The sequence below is a fragment of the Gekko japonicus genome, unplaced genomic scaffold (genome assembly GCF_001447785.1).
Source record: "Gekko japonicus isolate JY-2015 unplaced genomic scaffold, Gekko_japonicus_V1.1 scaffold179, whole genome shotgun sequence".
In the NCBI taxonomy this organism is placed as follows: domain Eukaryota; kingdom Metazoa; phylum Chordata; class Lepidosauria; order Squamata; family Gekkonidae; genus Gekko; species Gekko japonicus.
Window position 1 is genome coordinate 932,780 of NW_015160213.1, and position 19,830 is coordinate 952,609.

The following is a 19,830-nucleotide window of genomic DNA, read 5'->3' on the forward strand; positions in this document are numbered from 1 at the left end:
GGAGAGCAGGGAGCGATTTGTCTGCTGCATCAATCACTTTCCTCTGGAGCCTGCCTTCCTGAGCTGCTGGCATTACAGTTGTGAGTTGGAGGCTAAGAAGCCTCAGCGCTCTCCCAGACGCGGGGGGGGGGGGCAGCGCCGCCTTCGGTCCATAAGACGCACTCACTTTTCCTCCCACTTTTTTTCGAAGAAAAAGTGCATCTTATGGTCCGAAAAATATGGTACTTACTTCTAATTAATATCAGTAGCTCAAGGCAGAGATATACTTATAAGGCCTCCTTTGAAATCACCTTCTGCCCTAATCAGATACATATGTCTTGAGCGGTAATTCAATTGTCTATCTGAAAAAATATTCAAGAATATCCTAATAGCAAAAAATATGGTACTTACTTCTAATTAATATCAGTAGCTCAAGGCAGAGATATACTTATAAGGCCTCCTTTGAAATCACCTTCTGCCCTAATCAGATACATATGTCTTGAGCGGTAATTCAATTGTCTATCTGAAAAAATATTCAAGAATATCCTAATAGCAAATTTTTATAAGAAATATTTTTTTGGGGGGAGAACCAAACCACATAGATTAAATTATATATAATAATACTACCAAATTAATTAAAAAAAATTACCTTCCTATTCTGGTCCAAAAAAATCAATTCTAAGTGCAGTCTGGAGCCAAAGTAACATAGTAGTGTATAGCACGAAATGTCAAGGTTTTTAAAAATTAATTCAGTAGTAGTATTATATATAATTTAATCTATGTAGTTTGGTCCCCCCCTTTTTTATTGCTGTAATATTATTGCATTGTCAGGAGGTAATGTGTAATAACTACGCTTGACCACGTTTGGTCAGGGTTGCTTAAGGTCTTTGAGATTTCTGTATGATTTTAATTTGAATTGAAGCTATATTTGGGTCTCTAACTGTTTTTAAACCATTGTGTAATAAATATATGTATTTTTGTATTTTGATATATATTTGTGCCTTATGTTCAGTAATTTTAATACTGGGCTCATTAATTTGGATTCATTTAACCTTATAGATTCGTAATCCATTCTTTTGGGTCTTTTTTTAGATTGTATCTTCCACCTAAAGTCTAGGTTTTTCATTGACACTTTAAGTTTCAGAACATTTGAGCCTGACACCTTCTAACCAATGCTCCCTCTAAGCTGTGGAGTCTTGTGAGCAAAAATTCTACTTTGTGAACAACTGGCATTAAAGTTGTGAGTGAGTGATCTGGCTACTGCATAAATTAGTTTGCTCTGGAGCCATCCTTCTTGAGCTGAGACAAAAATGTGTGAACCGGAGGCTAAAAAACTGTGAACTAGCTTACACTAACTCAGCTTAGAGGGAACACTGCTTCTAACCCTATACTAACTGACAAGGTTAGGGAAACTTTTTACCTTGAAGTTGTATGTAGCCAAATGGAAGCAGTTTTCCCATCGGGTTTCTTAATAACACAGTAACATAGGGCTTCAGTTAAAAGTACACTTCAGATATTTCCTCCTTCCATGATCCTGTTAATAGTTTATTTTATTTTATTTGGCTTCTAGCCCACCCTCCCCTGCAAGCAGGCTCAGGGCAGGTTACAGCAAAAATAAATACATAATTCAACATTTAAAATATAACAATTATTAAAACCCAAATCACAATAATAACAATCAGTATCAATGGTACTCGTCGATGATGCTGTCCAGCCAGTTTGTCTTCACTTGGTCTGATGAAATCTTTCCTCAAGGGTTCATAAATCCTCTTGATCCAAGAATCTTGACACAAAACTCTATTTTATTGGACTAAACCCTGACATCATTCAGGGCCTGGAACCCACAGTTGTTAAGTACTACATCAAGAAGAATATCCAAGAAAGGGATTACTTGAGCACATGGTCTTGTGCCTGCAGGGATTGCTGTTCTGTATTTTTTTTTTGGTATTCCTTCACCAAAATTGCTGCCTTCCTATGCTTTTTATCTAACGATCCCGAATTATTTTAGAGCTTTCTTATTATTTCGATTGAATGCACAGCCCACTCCTGTTATGAAGGGAAGATTAAGAAAGATTTGCTTACTCAGATTGCCTTTGTGATTGTTCTCAGGGGAAAATTGGTACTTTAATACATATTTTATTGGTCCTCTTTATATTAGACTTACAAATAGGTTTTTAATATCGTACCTAGATAATTTTTGATCTTTGTCTCATCCCAAGCTAGTTTTACTCCTTTTATCTGATAGATTCCATAACCTTATCCTTGCTATTGCAAGATTTTTCCATTGGTTTAGTGTTGTGTCCAGATGATGCTACTTAACAGAAGGGTTTTTCACAGCTGAAGACTTTTAGTCAAGGAACTTTAATTAAATTAAAGGAAAGGAAAGGGTTTAGTTAACAAGTTCCTCTGTTATCAGCTAGGATACTCTTGGTGAAGTATAAAGCTTTGTATTTATTATCTTGAATTAAAGGTTACCTCCTGCCTTTAATTACTTTTATGCAAGGTCATTTATCTTGGTATTCCTTACCACGCCCTAAAATATGCTACTGTAGTATTGACCATCACGGCTGGCTTTGCTTCCTTACTGCATTTTTACAAATACAAGCGCAGATACCCCCACCATATTTATTTATGTACTAGGAATAAGGTCTGTTGTGGAAATAAATACAATAGACTCTAGAAAGAGGCTCTGTATGGATGCCCTGGCCTTGGGCACTCAGTGTCAATTTGCTGTGGTGACCTCAGCAGCGTATAATGACACAGAGCCCAACATTTGCTCCAGGGGAACTGATCTCTTGTCATTTGAAGAACAGCTGCAATTCTGAGTGATCTCCAACCCTCATCTGAAGATTGGCAGCAGTGGTTCCCCAGGAGAAAATGGCTGGTTTGGAGGGTGGAGCCTATGGCATTGTACCTTTCTGAGGTCCCACTCCTCAGACGTCACCCTCTCCGGGCTCCACCCCTCAAATCTCCAGGAATTTCCCAACCTGGAGTTGGCAACCCTATCTCTTTCCCAGCCAACCATCAACCTACCGTTATTTGCTACTCTAACTTCAGCTTTCCATCTCCTACCCCCTCCCTCCTGGAGACCAGTTGTAATTCTGAGTGATCTCCAGCCCTCACCTGGAGATTGACAACAATGGTTCCCCAGGAGGAAAAGTACAGTCTTTCTCCGCAGTAGGGAACAAAGCAGCTTACATCATTTTCCTCTCCCCCTTTTGATCTGCACAACAATTGTGTGAGGTAGGTTAGGCTGAAAGTGGTTAGGCTGAAAGTCTGTGACTGGTCCGAAATCCGAAAGTCTGTGACTGGTCTGAAATCTGACCCAGCTGAACTCTGAGAAGGAGCAGGAGACAGAGCTGCTAGAGGGGTGAGTGTTTGCTGTGGTGATTTAGCGGAGGGTGCTGTGTGGGAGGACTGTGTTTGGGAGTGTGTGGGTGAATTTTGAGTTGTTGCAGAGTCCTGGCACCTTGAAATAGGGTGAGAAAGGGTCATTGTTTGACTGTAATTGGATTGTCTGGGTGAATTTGAATAGCTGCTGGCCACGGCCTCTGCTGGGTGAGGCTTCTGTTTAAGGAAGCACAAGCCAAAGGGCGAGAGCCAAAGGGCTCTGTAAGAAGCCCAGGAAGAGCCAGAAAGCCGGGGCCCTAGTCTCCTTGGGTTCCCAGTAAGGTAAGTAGACTTCTGCAAGGAGAACCACATAAATACAAAGGGTTTTAAAAGGGGGATTATATATAATTATTATTTTTAAAACAATTATGAAGCCAGAATGCCAGCAGGGGGTTGGGGGCTATCCAGTGTTTTGCACGGAGTGTCACATGTATGACTATCTGCCCACTGGATAGAAGTCTTGGGTATGTGCCTGGTGCAAGCAGATCCTGGTTCTCAGGGAATGAGTTTGCTCCCTTGAGGCCGAGGTGGCTGATCTGGAGAAGCAGAGACAGTCAGGCGCATGGAGAAGACTCTCGGGGACTTGTTAGATATGTCCCACTCTGAATATGGCAGCCCTGCTGCTGTCAGGGAGCATGAGGGTTGAGAGGGAACAGGGCACTGTGCTGCGGATAAGGGGAATGTGCCCTCAGAAGGGACCTCTTCTTCAGCTGGTGAACGGGTATCCTTTCGCACCAATGAACCATCCCTTGGCAGGGAGGGAGGGGGGCTCTTGGTAGTTAATGATTCGATCCTTAGGCAGATAGACAGCTGGGTGGTGAACCCGTGTACTGACCGTATGGTGACTTGCCTGCCTGGTGTGAAGGTAGACATTACACATGTTCTAGATAGGTTGGTAGATAGTGCTGAGGAGAAGCCAGTGGTCATGGTGCATGTTGGCACCAACAGTGTGGGGAAATGCAGTCGTGAGGTCCTGCAGGAAAAATTTAGGCTGCTAGGCAAGAGACTCAAGGTCAGGACCTCCAAGGTAGCCTTCTCAGATGTTCCATGAAAGAGACGGTCTCCACTTGTCCCGAGAAGGAACCAGGCTGCTGGTGCTTAAAATCAAAAAGGTGGCAGAGCAGTTTTTAAACTGAATATTGGGGAAAAGCAGATAGGAGATGAAAAGTCTCTGGTTTGGGATGGCTCATCTCCAAGAGATGAAGGGGTAGCTGTTACTTTTCTATGAGGAAATGGATTAGAGTTGGTCACTGAGACTGTGGCTAATGATATGGACTGCCTGGCAAGGTCTCAAGGCAGCAAGAGGAAGGTTGTGGGCTTAACATGTATGGGAAATTATAGGTGTTTATATACAAATGCTAGAAGTGTCCAAGATAAAATCGGGGAGTTGGAATGCTTGGTGTTGGGGGGGGGAAATAGACATTTCAAAAACTTGGTAGGATGAGGAAAAATCAGTGGGATACGGTGATTCCTGGTTATAAATTATATTGGAAGGATGGGGGGGGAGAGTTGGAGGTGGGGTGCTCTGTATGTCAGAGAGGGTATACAGTCCAGTAAGATTGAGAGGGTGAGAGAATTGGATTCGCTTCTGGAAATCCTATGGGTTGAAATAGGGGGGCCAAAAGGAAGCTTAATACTGGGAGTTTGTTGTCACCCACCAGATCAAAAGGTAGAGGAGGATTATAAAATGATGAATGAATTAAAGATAGTGGCTAGATGAAAAAACTGTCGTAATACGTGATTTTAACTAGACACCCTCAATGACTGTGCTATGGAGCAGATGGTCACAGAACCTACCAGGGGAGAGGCGATCCTGGATTTGGACCTAAGTAATGGCCAAGACCTGGTGAGAGATGTAAAAGTGATTGCACCGCTTCGGAACAGTGACCATAATGTTATTGAGTTTAATATCTGTCTAAATAGGAAGTTGCCCCAAAAGACTGACACAACCACTTTTAACTGTAAAAAGGGTAACTTCTCTGAACACGTGAGGAAGAAACAAAGAAAAGGTAGAAAGGGTTAAAACCATTGGGGAAGCTTGGAGACTATTTAAAACTACAATCCTAGAAGCTCAGGAATATGTATAGAAAAAAGCCTACATGGTTAATAAACAAAGTAATGGAAGCTGTAAAAGGTAAGAAGGATTCCTTTAAGCGGTGGAAAGCTAGTCTTAGTGTGGTTGATAAAAGGGAGCACAGGCTGTGGCAAATAAAATGCAAGTTTGTGATCAGGCAGGCAAAAAGGGAATATGAGGAGCATATAGCAAAAAAAAAAAAAAATAGAAACCAACAGTAAAATTTTCTTCAAATACATTAGAAGCGGGAAACCAGCCAGAGAGCAGTGGGGCCCTTGGATGACCAAGGGGTAAAAGGAGTACTGAAGGATGATAGGGAAATGGTTGAGAAGCTGAATGCGTTTTTTGCCTCTGTCTTCACTGTGGAAGATGAGAAGTGCTTGCCCACTCCAAAAACACTGATTTCGGGAGGGGTGTTGAAAGACCTGAGTCTTTCATGGAATTCACTGCCACAGGAAGTGGTGGCGGCTACAAGCATGGACGGCTTCAAAAGGGAATTAGATATGCATATGGAGCAGAGGTCCATCAGTGGCTATTAGCCACAAGGTATAGATAGGGGCTCTGGGGCAAGTTATGCTCTGTCTTCTTTGTGCTTGGGGGGGGTCAACAGTGGGAGGGCTTCTAATGTCCTGGCCCCACTGGTGGACCTCCTGATGGCACCTGGTATTTTTGGCTACTGTGTGACAGAGTGTTGGACTGGATGGGCCTGATCCAAAGTTGGGCCTGATACAATGTTGGCCTGATCCAACATTGGCGTCTCTTATGTTCTTATGTTCTTATGAGTGGGGAGAGCCTGTGTATCGCAGGCCCGGTGAAGATGAGGATTTCGTGGGCCTACATTTAGAATTACTGGAAAGGTCCTATGGGGACATGATGAAAGAAGTGAAAAAATTGCTTCTGAGCATCCCGCAGATTGTAGCCGAGGTGGTGCAGCATGAAATCTGTCTCCAGCAACGACAGCAACCGGCGCAACCCGCCCCAGGAGCGCTGGCTGTACCGGGGATTCCGGGGCAGCAACTGGCCCTGCCAGCCCCCCTTCCCCCCCCGAGACCAAGCCCCGGAACCTCGACCCTGAGATGGACCAGAGGTACACAAGCCGACTGAGCTATTGGATGCCATGTTCGATGGGACACCCAAGAAGCTGGCGTTCTTCGTGGTGTGAGCGGAGAAGTTTATCACCAACTGGGGCCATTTGTTTCCCACCGAAGAGAGGCATGTGGACTACATTGCCTCGCGTCTATGTGATGGGGCAGTGGACTGGTACATGAGTCTTCATAATTCAGAAGGCTCTGAACTCGAGCGAGTGGACGAATTTATGTGGGCTCTCCGTGCGCAGTATGAGGACCCGAATGCTAGTGAACACGCGTGTGCCTATTTATGCACCTTTAAGCAAGGTAAGAAGACGGTGCATGAATACACTGAGGCGTTTAGAAAGCAAGCTGCAAAGATCCAGAGTTGGCCGGATGGCGTGATGGCTGAGCAGTACTGGCTAAGTCTGCACCCTGAAATTCGCGAGACGGTCCTGCGTAGTGTTCAACCAGTGTCCCTCCACACCTGGATGTGGGATGCGGCCAACGTGGAGAACCACCTGAGGACCATCCGCATAGACAATGCAGCCACCCTGGGAAAGGTGGGACCTCCAATGGTCAAACCCAAGACCCCTAAACCCAAAGAGGGATTGCGGGACCAGTGCATGAAACAAGGTTAGTGCCTAAGATGTGGCGAAGCGGGTCACTTCACCGCTGCCTGTCTGGGAGGGGGAGCCCCGACAGTACCCAGGAAGGAGCCAGAGAAGAAGCGGGTGGACACCCCAGCATGGAAGAGTGTGGCCCCGCTGAAGTTCCAATGGGCGCTGCAAGCTGAAGTTCCTGTGGAGGAGCTACTCATGAGTAGTGATGAAGAAGATGGGCCGGTGGGAAAAGGGTAGGACCTGCTGTGAGCGGCGCAGAGCAGTAGGTCTGTACTCCCGAGGTGCCTAAGACGGTGAGCAATTATCCCTCCCTTTTCTTTGTGACTGTGACTATAATGAATCCCGAACTCGGGACTCATGTCCAGGTATGGGGTCTGATAGACTCCGGGTGTGGTTGGGACTTAATCAACCCTTCCCTGGTTATGGGGCTGGGAGCCAAAATAGTGAAATTCCAGGATCCCATTTTTTTTATCCAGATGGATGGGTCGGCTATGAAAGAGCCTTGCAAGTACGAGACGTTGCCTTTACGGGTTGGGGCGGGAGGCCATTGGGAACACCGACCATTTGTCATCACCCAAGCAGCGCGATTCCCCCTTGTGCTGGGCAGCCCGTGGCTACACAACCACGACCTGGTACGAGTGTGCCTAGCCAGGGAGGAGTTCGATACCATTCCCCCAGAGTATCGAGACTTGGCTAGGGTTTTTGAGGAGGAAGAAGCTGATGAATTGCCACCCCACCGGCACATGGATTGCTATAGAACTGATCCCTGGGCACAAGTTGCCTAAAGGGAAAATGTATGCGATGAGCCCTAGTTAGAAGGAGGAGTTGCTAAAGTTTATTGACAAGAATTTGGCTCGGGGTTTCATTCGCCCTGCATCATCCCTTTTTGCGGCCCCTGTACTTTTCAGGAAGAAAAAGGCTGGGGGGCTGAGACTCTGCACCGACTATATAGACTTGAATGCGGTCTCTACTACGAACGCCCCTCCCCCTCATCAAGGACCTCTTGGCTGAGGCGACCAAGGGGAGAATCTTTTCCAAGCTTGATCTCCGGGATGTGTATTTCAGGGTGAGGATTAAGGAGGGGGATGAGTATAAGACTGCGTTTAACACTCCACTGGGACAGTTCGAGTACCGGGTGATGTCCTTTGGTCTGCCAGGGGCTCCCGAGGTCTTCATGAATCAATGAAATGTTGCACAAGCACCTGTTCAAAGGAGTTATTGTTTATCTAGATGATATCTTACTGTACTCCCCCGACAAATCATCCCACGTGAAATTGATGCGTGAAGTACTGCATACGTTGCACAAGCATAAACTGTTTGCCAAACTCTCAAAGTGCGAGTTCCATTGTACCGAGATCGATTTCCTTGGCTATCATATCTCCTCTAGGAGGTTGGAGATGGACCCAGCCAAGGTGCGGGATGTACTGGTGTGGGAGCCACCTAGCATTCGGAGGCAGCTCCAAGCGTTCCTTGGATTCACCAATTTTTACAGAATTTTTCTTGCCAATTTTGCTCAGGTGATCTTACTGCTCACGGATTCGTTAAAAACGAAAGGAAAGGGGCCCAAGAGTACTCGGCTGGGTGTCAAGCTGACGTGGTCGGTCGAATGCCAGGAGGCGTTCGATCATTTGAATGCTCTGTTCATGTCTGAACCCATTTTAGCCACCCCGACAAAAATAAAAAAATTTCGATTCCCGCAAAAACCGGGGGGAAGGGTTTTAGGGGGGCATGATGTCAGTTAACACTGCCATGTCTTTGGAATGTGTGGGGAGTGATCCTCCTTCCTGGTACACTAACGATGTCTCCTGTCTGGGTTGTTGTTATCTGTGTATGCTTTTCCGACCTTGGGCTCCCAGCTGCTCCTAACTGGCTGGGAACGAACGGCTCACTTTTCTCCTGCACGCGGGGGACCATGCACAATGCTTATTGGCTTATCCTTGTAATGAGGGGTGCTTTGAAACTACTATTACTTTGGGTGCCCTCTTGCTTTGGGCCATTTCTGGCAAAAAATGTTAGAGTCATAGTTATGAACTACCAATAAACAGAATACTTCTTATGAAGCACTGTGTGGTGTGATCTGACTTTAGAACCTGACAATTGATGGGGTCTGAACTGGCAGAGACTGACCAAGAGAGAGATTTTGGAGTCATAGTATGATTCTATGATTCTAGATAACTCACTGAAAATGTCGAGACAGTGTGCAACTGCAATAAAAAGGCCAATGCTATGCTGGGGATGATTAGGAAGGGAATTGAAAACAAATCAACCAATATCATGATACCCCTGTATAAATCAGTGGTGCGACCTCATTTGGAATACTGTGTACAGTTCTGGTCACCGCACGTCAAAAAGGGTATTATATCATTGGAAAAAGTGCAGAAAAGGGCAACTAGAATGATAAAAGGGTTGGAACACTTTCCCTATGAAGAAAGGTTAACGCATTTGGGGCTCTTTAGCTTGGAGAAATGACAGCTGAGGGGTGACATGATCGAGGTTTATAAAAATATGCATGGGATAGAGCAGGTAGAGAAGGAAGTACTTTTCTCCTTTTCTCACAATATAAGAACTCATGGGTACTCAATGACATTTCTGAGCAGTAGGGAACAGATAAAAGGAAGTACTTCTTCACCCAAAGAGTGATTAACACATGGAATTCACTGCCACAGAAGGTGGTGGCGGCTACAAGCATGGACGACTTCAAGAGGGAATTAGATAAATATATGGAGCAGAGATCCATCAGTGGCTATTAGCCACAAGGTATAGATAAGGGCTCTGGGGCAAGTGATGCTGTGTATTTTTGGTGCTTGGCGGGGGCAACAGTGGGAGAGCTTCTAGTTTTCTGGCCCCACTGCTGGACCTCCTGATGGCACCTGGTATTTTTGGCCACTGTGTGACAGAGTGTTGGACTGGATGGGCCATTGGCCTGATCCAACATTGGCTTCTCTTATGTTCTTATGCTCTTGGTGTTTGGTATAGTGGTTAAGTGCGTGGACTCTAATCTGGGAGAACTGGGTTTGATTCCCCACTCCTCCACTTGCAGCGGCTGGATTACCTCGGGCCACCCATAGTTCTGTCAGAGCTGTCCTTGAAAGGGCAGTTCTGGAAAGAGCTCTCTCAGCCCCACCTACCTCACAGGGAGTCTGTTGTGGGAAGGGGAAGGGAAGGAAATTTGTAAGCCGCTCTGAGACTCTGAGTGAAGGGTGGGGTATAAATCCAATCTCCTCCTCCTTATCACCCACTCAGCTTCCACAGTAAGAACCTGGGTCTGGCAGACCCTCCTCTGAAGTGTTAACTGCTACACCACACTGGCTGTGGTATCGCCTGGTATCACAACTGAACTCCAGACTCTCTCTCCCCCTGGAGAAAATAACTACTTTGGAGGGTGGAATCTGTGGCACTCTATTCAGCTGAGGCCTCTCCGCTCCCCAGACCTTGGCTTCCGTAGACTCCAGCACAAAATCTCCAGGAATTTCCCAACCTGGAGCTGGCAACTCTAGTCAGGACTGGCCCCAATAGTTCCCCACAAAGTCCTGGAAAGGGCCTCCTGGCTTTGCCTTTTTACCTACAGAACGAAGCTTGGTTGCCTAGCAACAGCCACTGAGGGAAAAGTTAGTCCCACAAGAGCTAAGCAGGGAAGTGTCTTCATCAGGAGAGACAGCCATTTTGGCAGTTATTCTGACAGGGAACAGTGGCTGAGGGAAAATGAGTACACGGGGATGAGGAGCGGACCCAGCCTCCAGCCAATGGAACGCAATTACTCTTGAGTGGCGGTTGATGGTTCAATGACTGATGGAGCACACAGCATAGTCAGTGGGAGAACTGGAAATGGCCAATGCGTTAGGAGAATTATATGTATATATGAGATTTAAAAATTAAACCCTGCAGACACTCAGCTTGAACTTTTGATAGTAAGAACCTGCTTAGTTATGATCTTCATGTGGAGTATTTCTGCAACTACCACTGGATGGAACTGAGAAGGATGGCATTGTCTTCCCCAACTCACCACATACATTGTGGGGAAGGGAACAGTGTTCTTAATTCCCCAGAACTTTCTAAAATGTGTGATTGTACAGAATGTCTACTCAAATAGCGGAAGTTACAGGTCAGAAATTACTGCAAAATAGCAAGTCTCTTTTCTTACAAGAAGTTTAGATTAATGGACAATTTAGTGTGGAAAATTAGAGGAAGTACTTCCTTGTTTTGATGATCTGCTGATCTGTTTAGATATGGCTCCTGGTAGTTAAAATGTGAGCAGTATAAATAGCATGAATGCTTTTTATTGGTCTCAACTTTCACAAAGGTGGTATAGTGTTGGGTTTTGCCATCTGGATAAAACAGAGTGAATCTATTTAATAATAATTCCTTTGAATAAATCTTTTAATAACAATGTCTCATTTATATATTATATTAAATCATGTATGGAACAATGTTTGACACTGAAAAAATAGTTTTAATGTGCCACCACAACATCACTGTGTTCATTATTTAAAGTGTTTAGTTGAAATTGTTTTGGTTTGACATTTTACAGATCTGAATATTATGATTTTTAAACATGGGGTTTCAAAAAAATGTGATTATAGTTTGTTCACATTGAGTTCTTTTTCCTTATAACTTTACAAAGTTAGTAGAACACATACTCAAGGTGGCCTTGGACATTAATGGTGTATATGAAAATAGGATTATTAATGCTTACTCATTTTCCCTAAGGAGAGAGAGATGAGTTGTTTCCATATCAGGACATTTTTACTTGGCAGAGGTGTAAAAGACCCCATTCTGAATATTAATGATAGCATTCAGGATAACAATCTAGAAAGCACAGTTCATTCATGAGAATGTTTTTATGTTCATTTTAATACTGTGTTTGGAAAAAGACTTGGGCTGCATTCAGATATTGTGAATAAACCACAGTAGTTTTTTTCATGAAAAGAATGATCCATCATATCATTTGGCTTGTGTGCGCCTTCCCTCTACCTTTGTTTCCTTGCATACCGAGAATGAAGACTTTCTCCTTTAGGACACTTGTAGTCTAACTGCAGTCTGGTCAAATCGGGCACTTTGACAAACTGTGGTTTATTTCTTACCACTATACTATGGTTTAGTTCAAGTTGGGATCCTGATTTGTAAGATGCAAACAAGTCACAATTTATTTTTAAGCACCTAATTTAGATATTACACTGAATTTTGATAAGATTCAGATGGAGCTCCAAAGCCTGAGTGATAGCGCCTGGGTTTTGGCCACTGTGTGACACAGACTGTTGGACTAGATGAGCCATTGGCCTGATACAACCTGGCTTCTCTTATGTTCTTAAGAGAAGAGCTTGTGTTAGGCCAAAGAATTTCTGGCTTCTTCTTGTCATGAGGATACTGTAGTTTATGTCTGAACACATCTTGACCTTACTGCAATCAGTAAGAACAAATTTTATATCAGAATAGCAATTTAACGTTCCTGCAAGTTAAATATTTTGTATGAAAAGACATTTCTGTATTTAGACTCTGGGTAACTTTTGTCTTTTTCTTTCTTTTAAGCATGGTGTTATTGCTACAGAAGATGAAGAGTATTTTATTGAGCCACTAAAAAACATAACTGAAAATTCCAATCATTTTAGTTATGAAAGTGGACATCCTCATGTTATTTATAAAAAGTCTGCCATGTATCACCGACTCTTCTATGATCATACCTATTGTGGTGTTTCAGGTAAATAAGTCGGAATTCTAATAATATCTTTTTTCCTTTAAAATAATATGATACTGAGACAATTTGTATTTTCAGTAGAAGAAATATCGTGGATTCTGTTAGAGTAAGTTTGCTGATATAATTTTTAATTGCTGGGTTTGGGTGCAAAATTAAATCTTTTTAAAGGCAAAGACTGAGAGGTTGTCTTGAGTTTTATGTACGCCATTTCTTCCTAGCGGCTTCTGTGGAAACTTAAACAAGTGTATCGAGCTGTCCACATGTCTCCTAATTTATTGATTATTGTTGATGTAAATGTATTGATTATTGTTGATGTAAGTTATTTAGTATCGATGATAATGATTCATTGTTTTAATTACATTTTGTGGACACTACCTCTGAAACTCTATTTGGTTGACAGTTTTTGGGGTGCAAGTTTTAAAAGTAAATAAATAAAATATCAGCTGATGTTAGGATATGGGACTACTCTTTAAGGTATTATTAATTTCCTACTGAAATAGTGCTATTGTACTGTTGCCACAGTGTAGGAAATGAGGCTGGCTCACAAAAACAGAACAAAGTAATAAGCTGTCCCATTCTGCTAACACTAGGCCTAACACTTCTGCTAACACTGTCCCATTCAGCTAACCCCTTTTCTGACATGCATTTTCATTAAGTAACAGGAGCTCAAACATATCTGTAACTGAATAAGAAATTCCTCATTAGTACAATATTTGTCATATAGGATTCAAATGATTTGTATTTTTGCTTTACTGTGCAAAAATGTAAGTTGTAATTTTTTAATATTTAAAAAGCAAATATTTTATAATTGGTGTGAAAACTCTGGTTATTTTAATTAACTTTATTTCTGAGCATAAGCATGGCAAAGATACTGATGTGCTCAAAGAACAAAGTTAGTCCAGTGGCACCTTTAAGACCAACAAAGTTTTATTCAAATTGTAAGCTTTCATTTGATGCCAGTTTGGAGCCAGTTTGGTGTAGTGGTTAGAAGTGCAGACTCTAATCTGGAGAACCGGGTTTGATTCCCCACTCCTCCACATGCAGCTGCTGGTGTGACCTTGGGTCAGTCACAAGTTCTAACAGAGCTGTTCTCTCAAGAGCAGTTCTTTCAGAGCTCTCTGAGCCCCACGTACCTCACAGGGTGTCTGTTGTGGGGAGGGGAAGAGAAAGGAGATTCCTTTTGGTAGTGAAGGGCAGGGTATAAATCCAATTTCCTCTTCTTTTTTGTGTGCAAAGCACACTTCTTCAGACAAATAGATGTGCTCAAAGTGAGGGCAATGCCTTATACTCAAACCAATATAAAAATGTTATTGTAAATATACTATTTCTCTCAATTTATACTTATTCTTGCTGCAAGTGGTGGTATACTGAGTGCAACGGTTGCTTCCGATGTACGCCGGTGTCTGATCGCTCTCCACCGGTGCCTAGCCATTTCCGTCAGAAGCCTGAGGCTTCCGGTTTTCCCCCGCCATTTTTTTTTAAACAGAGTGATATGCGCTTGGGCGAAGCTTCGCCCTGAGCGTTTGTTAAAAAAATAATTAAAAATCCCTTACTTTACCTATCCGGAGGAGTCCGGGACTTAAGGGAGGCCAGTTTGGGCTTTAAACTTTAAAGCTAAGTCCTTACCTTTAAAGTTTAAATGTAATGGGAGGGGTTTGAGCATGCTCAAAGATCGCCATTCTGTGAATGGCTGCCTATGCGCATGCTCAAACTGTGTTTTAAAAAACCAAAAAACACACAGATGCCCGCAGCGTGTGACCGGGCATACACTGATGAGAAACGCAAAATGGAGGTAAGTGTGATCGCGTTTCTGCCGGCATAAACTGCACCGGTTCCAACCACTGCAGTTTATGCCGGCAGAAAGCCCCCGTCTGAACGCACCCAGTATGATGCTAAGCAGACTTAATATCCTTCTAGGTCCACTGAATTCACCCTTCTAAGGCCACTGAAGGGTGTAACTCTGCTTAGCTATTGCACTGCTAGTCTTTTAATGTCGAATAAAGTTGTTGAGTATTTTCTGATGAAAACCTAAGGCATATATTGTTTATGAGAAGATGGGGTTTAATTTCTCCTTGTAGTACAACAAATACTCATTCATTTTAAGAATCTGGAAGATAATATAAACATAGAACAGATGTACTTGAAGATGTTAACATAGCAACCCATTTGATGTCACTAATTATTTGATTCCTAGAAGACCTCACAGGAAGCAATAAACTTTTGTGGATGAACAATACCTTTGGTATTCCAACTTCACGTCCAATTAATCACTCATTAAGTAGTCCTCAGCGGCAGAAGAGATCAGTAAGCACTGAACGTTTTGTGGAGACGCTGGTAGTAGCTGACAAAATGATGGTGGGATACCATGGTCGCAAAGATATCGAACATTACATTTTGAGTGTCATGAATATTGTAAGTTTGATCCATCTACATGTTAATATAGCTCATTTTAACATTGTAGGCATTAAAGATGTTAGATTTAAAACTTAGACATTTATATGCAGCTATTTTTAATCCAAGATATTTTCCAAGTATGGTTAGTACGGTTTATACCATGTTCCAGGTATTGTCCCTGGTAACAATTTCCACTGTGTTTGTTACTGAGCAGCAAATTCCTCATTAGTGGTGCCTTGCCAATGTTTCTGGTAAGTTCTGAATGGACATCATACTAAAACCTTGCTCCCAGCTAGCTTTCTACTTGAAATGGCTGATAGGGCTGTTTACTCAGTTCACAAGTAAATTCACTCAGGGGCAGGCATGCCAGCTGACTGTTTGAAGTAGGAAACGGCTTCTAGGCCCCGGTCACACAAGTGAGATAATCGGGGGGGGGGGAGTGAGGCTTCTTGCTCCGGAGCAAAATGAAGTGCGGTATCACGATCTAACGTTCCCCCGAGGCTCTGTGCTCAGGCCGTCAGCCACCGATCACACGGTGATGGCAAAGCGTGGCAACGAAGCAGTACTGCGTTTGTGCACATACCACGGAGGCTTACAAAAAAACATCCGGTGAGACACGGATGGGCGCCGGATGCGACAGGATACCAGCGCTTCCACAATCAGATGCCCGCCCTCGCCCCACGTTTTCCAGATAATACTACACTTTTCCTGCTACTTTTTTACTCCGCATCTTCAGCCGGACGCTACGGGTTGGAGACGGGCACACGAGGCTTGCCAGATGCTGCCGTATGATCGAACCATTTTAATCTGCCCAGCAGTCGTGCCTCTCACGCGGCAAATTATCCGTGTAACCGGGACCCTAGTTTAATAAATCTCCCATGTAATGTTCTCTCTAAGCTGTGGAGTCTTGTGAGCAAAAATTCTACTTTGTGAGCTACTGGCATTAAAGCTGTGAGCGAGCAATTTGGCTACTGCATACATTAGTTTGCTCTGGAGCCCTCCTTCCTGAGCGAAGACAACAATGTGTGAGCTGGAGGCTAAAAAACTGTGAGCTAGCTCACACTAACTCATCTTAGAGGGAACACTGCTCCCATGTAAGTAGAAAGGCTACTCTTTTAAGAATGAAATTGACTGTAAGTGTATCTGAGGAATGCTGCAGTTAGCAAAGAACTAATGACCTGAGATGTGTTTTAAATCTAGCCTGCTTTATCAAGTTATAGGCTGGAGTCTCTCCTGAACCAAATGTGCTCATGTGTAAACAGTTTGGCATGTTCTTTAAGACTGTAGGCTGAGGCATTTACAGGTAATTCCTGTGTTACTTGCAAGTAATTTTATTGAGAAAGGATTGTAGATATGCAGAACAGTATGGGAGCCTACTCTGACAAGAAAGGGAGGGGGGTTACCTCCAATGCTCCCTCTAAGCTGTGGAGTATTGTGAGCAAAATTTCTACTTTATGAGCTACTGGCATTAAAGTTGTGAGTGAGCGATTTGGCTACTGCATAAATTAGTTTGCTCTGGAGCCATCCTTCCTGAGCTAAGACAAAAATGTATGAGCTGGAGGCTAAAAAACTGTGAGCTGGCTCACACTAATTCAACTTAGAGGGAACACTGGTTGCCTCTTCTAGTCTCAGAAATAAAGTTTGGAAGGAAAACTAGTATATACAGCGTTTGAGATAAATGCTGTTACTTCAGCAGAGAAAATAAGGGGCAACAGCTTAGAAGCAAATACAAGAATTAGAACCATATGTTATAGTCATACTTTCTTAGGTTCCACATAGCGGCTTAACACCTTTCAACGACCTTTCAGTGTGAAGAAGAATTGCTTTTCTAGTGGACAGCAAAAAGTAATTCAGTTCTGGTTAGACCAGTGTTTATTCAGTTTTTGCACTGTTAACTGTGGACTGCAAGGTTTGAAAATGCAGTTTTTGTATTACTTTTGCCCAAACCTTCTCTTTGTTATAATGCTGCATATAATTCCCCATGCTATCACAAGGGAATATTCCTTTTATCAGTACTGGAAACTAGCCACACACATTCTATGCTTGGATAGCAGTGAGTGGTAGCACTGCCATACAGTGGGTGAGGAAGAGCCCTAAGCTATGCAGATGCCCAACACAAAGAACTTTTTGAGGAGTTTCTACTCCTTCTAATTCATAAAGGGCTATTTAAGATGCCCCTTGAATCTACCACAGGTGCAGTGGTGAAATGGCTTAGCAAAGGGAATTGTTAGGTAATTTTAGACCAAAAGGAGCATATTTGTTTGCCAGTATATATGCAATTTGCTGCTTGTCCCACAGCAGCTGCGGTGAAGGATAGGATTTTATTTCTCATTTTAATTTGGGTGGTTATACCAGGAATTTAGTATTATATCCCACATCTCAGGTCATAAGTATTGGATACTATGAACTGCAAGTGGCTGATTTTATCTGCCTTCTCCCTGGGGGCCACAGGTGGAAAAGGGAGTGGGGGATGATTTTACCTAATTCTCATCCTGTGTCCTTGGTGACATTTTGTATATGACGGCCCCCTGACCCTTGGCATCACCTTTTCAGGAGCTTGGAGCTGCTAAAAGACAAGGAAGGCAGGGAAGACTGGATTGTGTTCATGTTTTGTAAAATCCATTGCTTAGTATCTAAGGAAGATACTGATAGTACCTTAAGCTTAAACAGTTATCCAAGCCAGTAAAAACTTTATGAGATTAGCAGTTAAATTACAATATAATAGCTCGACATTAAAAAATGACTACCAAAGCACAGAGGTCTAAAATTTCCAGAAATTTTGAAGCCATGTGCATGTGTGTGGGAGAGGGATATGATTTCCGCCTCCCAGGAAAAACAGCAATTTTGGGAAAAGTTGCAATACAGATTTCGTATCAAACCTGCTTTGCATAATTCATAACTTGGTTAGCATATAAAATTGTATTAACTGACATATTACATTTTTACAAATTTAGTTTTCTGCAAGTAAAATTGTAAATCCACCCAGGAACAAAGCGAGAAAGCTTGCAAACTGCTGCATGCCATGCTATTTTAGCACATTTCATTTATTCCTAAAGAAAAAGAAATATGCTTTGTAGGAGTTTCAGTGCTCCCTAGATTCCCCAAATTTTCAGACTATATCATGCTATATATGTTGACTCTGCAGAACTTTGTCTGAAAAAGCTTTTTACTTGTTCCAAAGGGGAAAAAATGCATAGGTTTTTTCAGTGCTCCCCAAAGTTTTCCATTTTTTTCCTTGGAGAAATTGAAAAAATTTCCTCAGAAGAAAACCTGGAAAAGGGTGTTTTCTCCCATTTTTCTCTCCAGACCTTCACAACTGTACTAAATCAGGTGGGGCAGGGGGAGAAGGAAAGGAAAAAAACCAAAATCCTGGAATTATTGTTAGCAGTGAAGATGACGTTCAGTAATCAAGATGCCATTAGAGAGGAGGTTGTGTCTACTTTACTTCAGATGATGGGAGCACACAATAGTGTTCCATCCTTGTTACTGGGCAGGTTCATATGGTCAATTAGTCCTTTATATTGTCTCTGTGCCAGGCCATTTATAGTTTCATAGGAAATAACCAGCAGTCTAGAAGTTAGTAGGCAACCAATGTAGACTGGAAAGGTGTGTTCTTGATAATTAGTCCCTGTCAGCTGTGTAGTCTGCAGAGTTTCTTTACATACTGACATACCATCCCACACTTTCCCAGCATACCGTCTCACTTTCCCAATAACTTTTTTTTGTGCCTGAGGCCTGGTTCTCACTTGAGACTGCAGGTGGAAGTTCATGTACTTGAATGTTCCTCTATGCAGAAAGTCCCTGCACATAGACAACTGGATGTCTAGAAGAACTGTGTGTTGATGTGCTAGTTTTATATTTGCAGGGATTTTTAATTGTATAGAACGACAATGAAACATGTGAGCCTTCCCTGAAATTTCAGATGATACAGGCCAGACACAAGATTACCGCTGCAGTAAAAATTAGACCCAAGAAATGGGACCCAGAGTAGTGAACTGCAGAAGAAGATGGCTTGGTTGTTAATGCCTGGTGACACCAGGGGCACAGAACATGTTTAGTCTTTGTATCAGTAAATGGCTTTCATTAATTCTTATGGAAAAAGTAAAGTATTGCACTTGGGACAACATTATGGTAAAAAAAAAAAAACCTACCCAAAATGCTTAGCAGCGAATGGCATGACTTGCTCCATTAGGTGACTTATGGGATAGTACGTATTTTTCCCATACTCCATCATAATTACAAGCACTTACTAACAACCTTTCAGAACAATGTTGTGGGGTGGTATCAAGTTTCTTAAGGGATGTTTAGGCTGGTGATGACTGAGGCTGGAGAAAACTCTCCTTCCTTTCACAACCTGCCTTTCAAACTTGAAAGGACTTTATGTAGTATAACTAATATTCTGTACTGAATGATAACTCATTGCCTAATTAAATTATTTTCAAACATACAAAAATTGCATATGTTTTTGTCTGACTTTGTGTCTTTTCTTATTTTCTGGAGGTCAGGTTGCCAAACTTTATCGCGATTCCAGCCTAGGAAACGTTGTGAATATTATAGTGACTCGTTTAATTGTCCTCACAGAAGATCAGGTAAGAATGAGTTGTCATATGC

General features: G+C 42.8%; 1 protein-coding gene across 1 annotated transcript in view; it reads left to right on the forward strand.

Annotated features, from left to right (window-relative positions):
- ADAMTS6 (ADAM metallopeptidase with thrombospondin type 1 motif 6) overlaps window positions 1-19,830 on the forward strand; it is a 191,021-nt gene that overhangs the window by 18,903 nt on the left and 152,288 nt on the right. The window contains exons 3-5 of the mRNA XM_015410253.1: window positions 12,660-12,828; window positions 15,023-15,237; window positions 19,725-19,808. Coding sequence (XP_015265739.1) covers window positions 12,660-12,828; window positions 15,023-15,237; window positions 19,725-19,808 — 468 coding nt within the window. The remainder of the gene's footprint in view (window positions 1-12,659; window positions 12,829-15,022; window positions 15,238-19,724; window positions 19,809-19,830) is intronic.